The following is a 10,836-nucleotide window of genomic DNA, read 5'->3' as shown; positions in this document are numbered from 1 at the left end:
AAAATACAGAACAAGAAAGACAACATGAGGAACTTACTGAGGTACGGACCTTCCCATAAGTGGGCTCTATCTTGTTTTACAAGAGAACAATTCAGATTTGAATGTATCTCTGGAGGTCACCTAATCAAATCACCTGCTCAAAGCAAGGCTAATTGAAGTCTGATTTGGGCCTTGTCCAATCAAATATTTTCAAAGTTCCAGTGCTTAACCACACAAAGTGATAGAAGTCCTCATATCTAGCCTGAATTTCCCTTGCTGCAACTAATCTGCTGTGATAGGCCAATTCCTATCACACCTCTGTTCTCCTTTTTACTATTTCAGTATCTTAAGAAACACTCTACCTTGAAATAATTTTTTTAAAAGGTGCAATGTCAGCATTTTAAAAATTCACAAATGCTAAGGTTTTTTGAAAATGAATGAAGGAAAAAATGAAACCAACAAGAGTGATAAACATTATAAGCACTGCTGAAGAGTGTTTAAGTCCAGGAATTTGCTGACAGAGTGAAAGGAGAGCAAAAGGTATGTGCTGCCAGTGATTAAGTTTTATTATATGATCTGCTTGTTCTATTACACATATGGATCTATATGTATTTTTAGAGATATACTATACACTCACACACACATTGTTTATGATATTAATATGGCAAATACTTAGAACCTCGGCCTCGAATTTGAAACCTGCAAAACTGAACTAGTAGACTTGTCCTGCCTAAACTGAATGACTATGCACCATAGGTGGAGGGCAATATAGTAGAATATGCATAAGAAGAGTAATTGAACTTATTCAAGTACTGACTAGCTCAATGCTTCTACCTTGTAAAACCTGGAAAAGGTTGAGTAGAAAGCTATAACGTGAGTCATAGATATTAGCTGCAATATTGTAGTAACAAAACAGGATACAATTTCAAACTAACTTCTGCAGGCTTTTAAACATCCCAGAAAAGAGCTGCCTGCTTGCTCAGGATTTAACATTTTAAATCACCAATCATGAAGTCATTATGACAGAGAAGTTTATGTACAAATCAAAAATTAGAGTCATAAAATAATAAGAGATGTACAAAGCAAGACTATCTCTGGAAGCTGTACCACAAAAAGCTTCAGGATAGTACACGATAACTAGCAAAACCCATGTGCAGTTGCAGCCAAAGGACTAACACAATCCTTTCATGCATTTACAGTAAACATAGACCTCTGTACTTTTATTAATTCTATTTTCCACTGTACATCACCATTAGTAAACTCTATTCCATTCTGATGCCCATAATTTAAGGGGCTCATAAATTAAGAGTGGTGAAAGAAAGAGGGAAGGCAGGCAAGTGACATGACACAAAATTTACCTTCTAGTCAAGTACCCTTCCTAACTATAATGCTTTTTTTGTTATTTCTTTGTTTAAAATGAAATATGAATACTTACCTGGAAGATATTATTTACTTTAAACAAGAATTAACTCAAACAATTCACATGGCCTATCTTCCACGTCAGATTTTAAACATGTAGCTCCCTAATGGTCCTTTTGTGCCTATCATCTACATTGTTTCTATCATTCCAGCACAAGTAGGTTTAACTTGCACCCATGTAAATAAAGGGCTACTATTTTTCCCCTTTTTCTAAGATCACATGCCACATTTGAGAGTACACTTAACAAGACTGAGTTAAATAGTCTTCTAAGGCATTGAACTGGGCACTGCTGCATGATGCTAATGAGAAGAAATCAAACAGTGTAATGACAGAGTTGAATGTATAGCAAGAATGTTGTTAGTATTTCAGGAGTCTCCTTTTCACACTCAAAAGCAGAAACGATTAGATTATTATTAAAGCAAATCTGTCAACTCTTCTCCTATATACAGGTCAGTTTATAACATTACAAGACTACTCTGATCACTGAAATACTACACTTCCACCTCGACAGTGAAATAGTTCCTAAACATCATACGAAACATAGGGACCAAGCTCAAACCAAGGTTTTAGTAAGGTTCACTTTTTAAAAAACAAACCACCACTACCACCCAAAACCCCCCAATTTTCTTAAAAAAGAAATTTAAAAACATAAGATTAAAGCCTTAAGTACTCTAAACTAAGTACTACTGCATGACACGAACAAGAAATCAAGTAATAGAAAAAACTGCTTATTGTTGAAAATGCTACAGCTTCTTCCAAGAGGGGTTACAAAATGAAATTATTTCAAGATTAGAGTAAGAGAGAAAAGGATTTTCAGAAAAACTCTACTAAGGCTGTGGCTTGCCTCCCCTGCCCATTCTGCACCCTCATCCAAAATGTCCTTCCTTCTCAAAGCCCCTCAGGCAGGAATGATGCCTTCCCTCTGTGCCTATGAGGAGAAGGATGATAAAAAGGGCAGAAGCTGATGCCTCACACAGGATAACAGAGTGTGTGTGGGTAGTTAGCAGAAAGTAGGAGACGATGACTCATTCAACAGTGGCTTTCCTCTCCATCTTTTTTTGGTGAGACAGTAAGCAAAACCCAGGTAGAACACTGCCCTGAAAGCCAGCATCAAATGCAAGGATGTATTACTTCTCCCCAAGACTTGCTAAGCTACAAGGAGCTGAACCTTAGAAGGAACTTTTTTTGTAGGCTTGAAAACAGGTGATAAAGAGGGCTAAGCCCACCTTGAAACTTCAGGTTTGTGAAAGACTCTGACAGGGTGGAGGAAGCCATTAGGTAGAAAGACTGAAGAATACAGAACAAGAGCAAATACGGTTCAGGCTAGAGGAAATCAGGGCTCATTTTACTGAATCTTTGTGGAATAGTTTTGTAGATGGATGGATAGGTGTAAGAGTGTGAATTTTTTTATGAAGGAGTTAAAAGTTGGTACGCAGGTTCACAAATAGTGGATACAGGCATACACTGGGAGGGAGCAAGAGAATGTGAAACCATCATGAAAACAAAGAAGAATCAAATCCAGTTATTTGGGATGATCAGGACGTAGAACACCCTAATCATGCTAGTACATAAAACTGTAATACTTCTCAAGGCCAGAAAAAAAATCTGGAACTAGTCTTCACCCATTCCTTCCTCCTCTCTCTTGGCAATAGCTACTTAGAGCAAGAATTGCCTACAAAACAGTCTCAAACTATCACTACTAGTAACTAGCTTCATTGCATACTTGAATTGTTCAGGAAAAATTCTGCATGTGCATGTCTATACTTGACTAGAGTATTAATATAGGTTTTTTTTGTTTGTTTTTCTTAAAGATAGTACACCTGGAAATAGGAAAAAATGTAATGCAATTTCTATGAGAAATGTAAAAAATCCTTGTTGTTTCTGCTCTCTTGTCATATTTATGATACTCAGAAGTGTATCCAACTATTTCAACAAACGAATTTTAATCTGATGAAAATATTTAAATTCTTAAACTATGGTAGAACAAATTCCAGTTGCCTAGTATTAGTAGTGAATTTTCTTCCTCCCCAAAATCATTCACTCTGCTTATTACTATAATCACTGAATCCCACTTAGAATATTCAAGTTGTAAAGTATTTTGATCCCATGCACACAATGTATATTTTCGCTGATTTTAATAAGCCTTGAATTGACTACAGAAAATACATAATTATACATAGAAATACATATATATTCTTGAACAGGAAATAAAAAATGAAACCATGAAACTGTACTAGACATCATTTGAAACATACCAGCGAAGTAAGCTAATCTGAAGCCTTTCCTGGAGATGCTGTCATCTGAATGAAATCTGATCCAAACATGATCCTGTGAAGAGATGTACGGTGAAGGAATGGAGGAGCCGCATGCTCTATAGCCTTCAATATTCTTGTGGCTTCCAATTGTTAACCAATCTGAGCTGCATCGTCGTGATCCCTGAACATCAAAATCTTGAAAGCTGAAAGAGAAAAAAAAAAAAGGTCAAAATTGCTACTGAACTGGATGTTGCATAACCAAGCTGATGAATTACTACTCATAAAAATGAAAATTAGTTGCAAGGGATTTTTTGTCTGAAATAAAGAGAACAGGTTCTCTACCCATGTAAAAACAGGATTTAACCTTGTGGTGATGATACTTTTATGTTACAAGGACATCAAGAATTCATTCTGTTAACCAAAATACTGGATCCACTATTTAAGAAGCTAAGTTTTGCTACAAAAACCACATCAAGCCTTCAACTAAAAACTAATGAAAAACTCTGTTCATGAAATTGTCTTTATGAGTCTTATTTAATGACTTTCATATACTACGAAGTGGTTGTATTTAACCCAAATTTCACCAGAACTTTAGCTAATGCTGCACTTAGCCAATGATCTGACTTGATTCACTTGTTCAAAACTATGATTTCAGATAAGATTTTCCCTTATTTGCATTATTCAGTTACCCAACAGGTATGTCATGGAATGTTACAGTGTGGCTACAACTATATCAAGACATGCTGTCAGGGTAATGAAGTATGAAGGGAAGACAGTCTGGGCAAAACAGATTCTGTACAGACAACAAAGCAGTAAACCAGAAATGAAACAGGAAATGTATAAATGGTAGAAAACAATGCAAGAGGAAAAAAAAGTTTTATTAAAAATAAACAGTATGAAAAAGTTCAGAAAGCAATCTAGTAGACATGGAACATAGTACATGTCTACCTACTTTACATTGCATTTATGCCGTTTTAATATTTAGTAGAAAAATTGTTTCAATTAAAAAGGAGTACTTTAAATGAGTAACTGATGTCAAAGCAAATACTTCACGATGAAAAGCTGCTTCTTAGGTCAGCATGTTTGTACTGGAAACTCAAGTAAATCTGCGGCTAATACAGTTTCATGATCAGCCTATGAAGCACTACTAATTTGTACCTTGATGCTAAAACAAGCCTACATTTCCCTTGTGGCAGTAATGGGGAATGAACTAATGAGAACTTGAGCCTACAACTTTTTTACACTACTTCTTTAGAAAAGCTACAAGACAGGTGAAACTCTGAGGAGCTCCCTGGACAAAAACTCAGCATTTCCAAGACTGCATTAATGTCTATTGATTTACTATTTATACCCTGTCATTTTTAAGTACAAGATGAGACTTCATAACAATGAAGCATTACAGATTCTCCCCTACACATTTTTTAATACAAAATTCTGTATTTCAGAGACATTAAAAAGAAATTAAAAAAATAAGCACACAGAAACTTTTTCTAGTTGCCAATTTTCCAGTTGAAAACAAATGCTACATAGCTGTGAGAGTAAATCAGGCAGAAAACAGACAAAACAGAAATCCTACATTTACAGGAAGGAAGAAAAAATTGGTACCTACACAAGTGACAGTTAAAAACATCTAGTCAGTAATTCTTTAACCCGTGTTGCACTCTTACCTTATAGTAATGATCTCCCCTGGGTTTGCATGGATGTACCAGCTACAGTTGATTCGGGCAGGATACTCAGAGGGCCACCCTGGACTTGTGATTGTCCCACTTGGTGATCGGATTTGTTCTGGAATATCTCCACAAGCTAAAATACACATATATATTGAAAGCAATTTGATTAATTCCATTTTTTTAAAAGCCAGCAGGAAAAAAAAAAAAAAATATCAGCCAGCACTAATCAGGAAAAATCACACTGAGTTAGATGATGTAGCAATAAGAACAAGGTCTAAAGGAGTTAATAATGAAACAAGTCAGCTGAAAGATGTTTTCCATTGTTGCCAGTGCAGAAGTTTATACTAATGTCAATCAGTACTACAGATTAAAAATAAAGTTGTCAAAGTCTGTGTAGAATAATATTTTTTTAAAGTGAAAGATTTTGCATTTCCTAATTTCATTTTTAGCCTTCACAAAGATTCAGTTCAATTTAACCATGCATTTACACCTTATACTGACAAATGCATTAGAACGTGAAAAATAAGTTAAAGCTAAATAATCAAGTAGCTGAAATTTCCTGGTTTAGGAAGACTCAGTGCCTGGCCAACATTTAAATACCTGCTTCCAGTCCTTGGCATGGAAATGATCTTCATACACACAATTCCAAATGCTTGGAAGGCAAAGAGCACTTACCGCAGCACACTTCAATTATAAATATTAAAAGTTAGGTTCACAAGGGATTATTCCTAAGAGGAACTTGCATAACTGTATTTCTGATAATGAACTAGAAAGCTTGTATTTATAGAACTAATTCTATGCAACTGAAGTAACTCAGCCATCTATATTCTTACCGTATTATAGGTGTAGCTTCCTGTATTAGCTTTAACTCAGCTGCTTGTTCCCTTCGCTGGAGTGTTCTCAGCTCTACTGATTTTACTTCAAGTAATGTCTTCCTAGCTTTGTGGTTTTGTTTTGCTGGTGGTTTCTTCCCCCCTTAGTAGCCTTATATCCAACACCTGTCATACAGCATATTCACAACCTTCACATAAATAGGAAGGCTAGAATACTCTTGCTACTGAGCTTGAAATTATGAGGAAGTTTCAAAGGTCAGAAACCACATTAAAAATAATTGCCCTCTGTGCTTTTATTTTACAGTTTCCTCACTGCTAGTCCAAAACCTGCAAGCTCTCAAAGTTTACTGGTAGCAGAGTTACACACAGTAGTTCAAACATAAGAACTATTTCAAAAGATGAAGCATTTTCATTGCCTGATTAAAAGCTTCCAGAATTCTTAAAAATTTTGAATATGTATTCGACTAAAATAACAAAACAGAACTGATGAAGTGAACAAACGTGATGAAGAATGAGCTGCATAGTGCAAAACTTGTAATAATGTAATTTGTACACAGGTTATTTTTCTTTCTATTTTTATCCACAATCAAGCTTTTAAGAGTTTTTTTTTCAACACTACAGGGACCTGAAAATATTGTTTAGTTCTAATACAATAAAAAGTTATTTTCTTAAATTATTATTACCTAAAAATATTTTGATATGGCATAACAAATACGTGTTCAAAAATAGGCTTAAAAGGATTGAAGGACAATAATACTGGTGTATGCTTGAATTTACTGTATTAGCTTAAATACAGAAATTTAGAATCAAAACTCAGTAAATTTACTGTTTTCAAGTACAGCTGAAAGAAAACATTGCTTTAAATAGTTTTTCACATGTTACTTATTAGAGCTTCTCAGGCTGTGAAGTTAAGTATTAACATACTTTAGCTATAGAACACATGACCTATCCTAATATCTAGGGATAAAATCTGAAAATACAGAAAGATATTTTATTTGAATATTCAATCAACTATTCACTGGAAACTTTCTTTTCATTTTGAGCAAACCCTGTAGGTGGTGCTCTAACACCATATTTTGGAACACTGCTCCTGTATGAATGATTTGAATATATTTTACATCTGTTCAGACAAGAAATGGAGGGACTGGAAGGAAAAAAAAAAGTTATTCACAATTAAACGTCGAAATAGAATAGCAGTTTTAACAGGTTTGAAATAAACACACATACATAAAAATGGAAGAATGTATAAAGCATTTTGTAGCGAGTTTGCAGACGTTGGCAAGCAATTCCACACACTACTTGGTTGCTACTGAAAAACTGCTCAGCTTAAAATAAATTGCCTTTAGGTGAAATTTATACTATTACAACATCCACTTCGTTCTATATATTTACAAACTGACATATGAGATTTTGTCACTGAGAACCTCTAAGGAAGCTTTTAAATTTGCCTAACAAAGAAAAACTTTACACTGAAAGATAAAAATAATCCATCCAACATATGTTCATTCGATTTTACAAAAGTTCACCTCCAAAATCTTAAGCGTGCTATAATTATATGTACAGCACGCCTCCATCGAATAGAAACCTCCAAACACTGCTAACAACTGTAAATTACTATGTAATTAGCTTTGCAGCCTCCTATGCTGGCACAGTGCACCCTAACAACTATAATCTACTCAACCCAATCCCTGCAATAGTACAGGCAGTAACTTTTACTTGTTACATGAGTCTGAGTGGAAGAAATTCCACATATAGAAAGCCTGTATAACCAAAGCTGTATTTTCATAGCACCATGAAAACTTCCAGTTTTACTCTAATTCAGGTTTTTTGGCCTTTATTTGCAATACCAGCCACATCCTTATACAGAACATGGATTTTTCCGTTTCCACTAAAGAGCTGAGGGCAAAATATGACCACTTCTAGCACCATCCAATATGGGAAAAGAGAAGCAGACTAAGGAGGGCATGAGGAAGCAAGAATTATCACAGGTAGTAAAATAAAGGTTGAACAATACCAGAAGAGAGAAAAATCAAACTGAAATATGTATATAAGAAAGTAGGGGTTCAAAAGCTAAAATGGAGTAGACTTGAAAAGGGAATTACAGTTTCCTTAACTTCAGGTAAACTAGATAAGCTAAGTGAACTTGCACACTTGGTATATGTTCATGCACTGAAATTGTTTACAACTCAGGAGACAACAGAAAACTCCTATTTGCTTAAAAAGTGTGTAACAGTCAAGATCAGCTGTGTATACAAGCTGCACCTCAGAAGTGCTGTCATTTTGAGAGAAATTCTATTTCTCAAAGATTTTTAAAATCAAGGGTAACCTTTTGAAATAGAACAGTTTTAAAGGGAATCTACTTTATTATAAAAATAATAGCAAGCCCTTTAAAATCAATTCCTGATTCTGCTTAAATAGGATGTTTCTTCTAAAGCTTTTGAGAATATAACATACATTTTATTAATGTGTTTATAAACACGGAGAACATGAGCAACATCAAGAAGGCATGAGAATCAAAAAAACAATTCAACTGACAAGTGTGAAAAACAGAAATGTATCAACAGAGGCAAACATCTTTACACTAAATTGTGGAGACTTTGCACTTCTAATTTCAATTGTTAGTGGCCCTGCAGGCATTTTTCATACAGGTCAGTTATGTCTGTAGGTACTTAAAATTATAGGAAAACCAACTGGAATAATTTATTACAAATATTAAAAATATATAAGAAAATAGCAGAATGAAAATTGGAGTAGCTAGACAAAAAAGGAGATGAATTTGCAACTGAGGCAGAAGCAGAAAACAAACTGAGAAGGTTGCATCATAGAGAAGCAAAGACACACAGTGATGTACGCCCAAGAAGTTTTCAAATCTCATGCTGGTGCCTATGAGACTTCTGGGTGGGAACAAATCCCTCCTGCACAACCATTTCTATATGCATGTTGTCTCTGCCTACATTCCTCTCAATTCCCCTACATTCTTTGGTACAATTATGCTCAGCCATCTCCTACCTGTTTTAAATGCTCTCCTTTGTGAGCCTTTATTTTATTAATAATCTACTTCCAATTCTGTTTGTTACTTTTCTATAACTCTGTTAAGAAGATTGCAATATTGCAATTAGGACTGAAGATGTTTCACAGACTAAGGTGCAAAATAATGATCAAAAAAACCTGCTGAGAAGATAAGCTGTGCATATGTTTTTTTGGTGTGTATGGATTCCCTTGCAGACTTTTTAAAAACATATACAACATGTTTTTTTACTCCCTTCTTCCTGAAATTTGTTCATTGCCCAACAATACAGAACATGACCATAAACTACCTATGGAATGTTGACTGGTAAACAGAAGAGAGTCAATGAAAACTTTACAGTACATATTCAACTTGCCAGTTATAACAAGAAAATATTAAGAAACCCATGCAGAAATTCTGTAGCAAGATCTAGAGAAGTAAAGTACCTGTAGTAACAGTGAACAACATGTCAAGGAAAAAAGTCACTTCAGAAAAGCAGGGAGAGGGAGATTAGGGATTTATCTTCACAGTAATGCCAGGAGATTAGTTGAAAAGATAAAAGAATTAGCTTTCAATGTGAACCACAAGATGATAAGGTATGCATTATATTGGACATGGTAAGGACATGAATACAGCTGGATAAATGATCTGAAGGTGTTTAAAACAGCTTAGAGTAAAAAGAGAATAATGTTGTGATAAAGTCTAAATCATGAATAGGGAGTATAATTATTGCATTTGTAACTCTCAGGAGCCACTGAAAGTCTTATTTGGAGAACTACCGTGGAAGAAGGCATAGGAATCTTTGCCTGCAGGTCAAGATGTAAGACTTTCATTTAAAATGCCCTTTACTCTGCAATACAGACACACGCTCAGTAAAAAGGTATCGTTATACTTTTTTTTTTTTTTTAAATTGCTGTGAATAAGTGTTTTCGACAGTGTAGAAGTGCTTTAAAATGGGGTGGTGATGGGGGTAATCTGTTTTGCAGTTGTAACAATTATTGTGCAACACACCCCAAAGACAGACCCGAAAATATTTCTCCATTTTTCAGATTTTAAAGGCATGAACACTTGTTCTCTAGTGATAGCTTATACATGAGACAACATTCTGTTACTGCTGTTGGTAGAAAAAAGCATGTTCATATATAAGAGGTGTACCTGTAACTTGGCAGATATAACATACAGCAGAAGCATAAATACCAAAGATCACAGAGATCTGTGTTATTAAAACATAATTTAGTAAGGTAGGTCATGTAGCCTTACAGAGGCAGCATGACAGGAAATCTACCATCAAGACACTCTTTTCATTTTAAATCCCGTCTCAGTAGCAACTGTCCAGAAAAATCACTCGCTTGGTTTCAACACCAAGTTAAAGTTGGATTTAGAAAGATTAAAGGCCAGATGGTTTTGGTTCTATTTTACAGAAACTCTGCTCATAACTATAAAGTTGGTATGCTTGATGAAATATATCATTTGCAAGTTCAGAAAACATGTTTGGGAGACCCAGATTGTTTCAGAGGAACTCAAAAAACCATCTAAATCAATCCCCATTTGTTATACGCCTAACATTGAAGGTGTACATACAAAGAACTGTAAGGAAAATGCCAAGGGGTCTGTCTACATGCTTTCTTCTGGTTCTCATCAACGGACCACCCTCATCCCCATTATCTCAAAC

The 10,836-nt window shown here is 35.0% G+C and overlaps 1 protein-coding gene across 1 annotated transcript in view; it reads right to left on the bottom strand.

Moving 5' to 3' along the window:
* Positions 1 to 10,836, bottom strand: part of LRP12 (LDL receptor related protein 12) — a 50,415-nt gene that overhangs the window by 8,802 nt on the left and 30,777 nt on the right. Inside the window, exons 3-4 of the mRNA XM_074898553.1 lie at positions 5,322 to 5,457; positions 3,655 to 3,857 (exon numbers count right to left, since the gene is read on the bottom strand). Of these exons, the coding sequence (XP_074754654.1) occupies positions 3,655 to 3,857; positions 5,322 to 5,457 (339 nt within the window). The remainder of the gene's footprint in view (positions 1 to 3,654; positions 3,858 to 5,321; positions 5,458 to 10,836) is intronic.

Source organism: Athene noctua, chromosome 2 (assembly GCF_965140245.1).
Source record: "Athene noctua chromosome 2, bAthNoc1.hap1.1, whole genome shotgun sequence".
In the NCBI taxonomy this organism is placed as follows: domain Eukaryota; kingdom Metazoa; phylum Chordata; class Aves; order Strigiformes; family Strigidae; genus Athene; species Athene noctua.
Note: the sequence above shows the minus strand (reverse complement) of the source record. Positions and strands in the feature narration are given on the sequence as shown.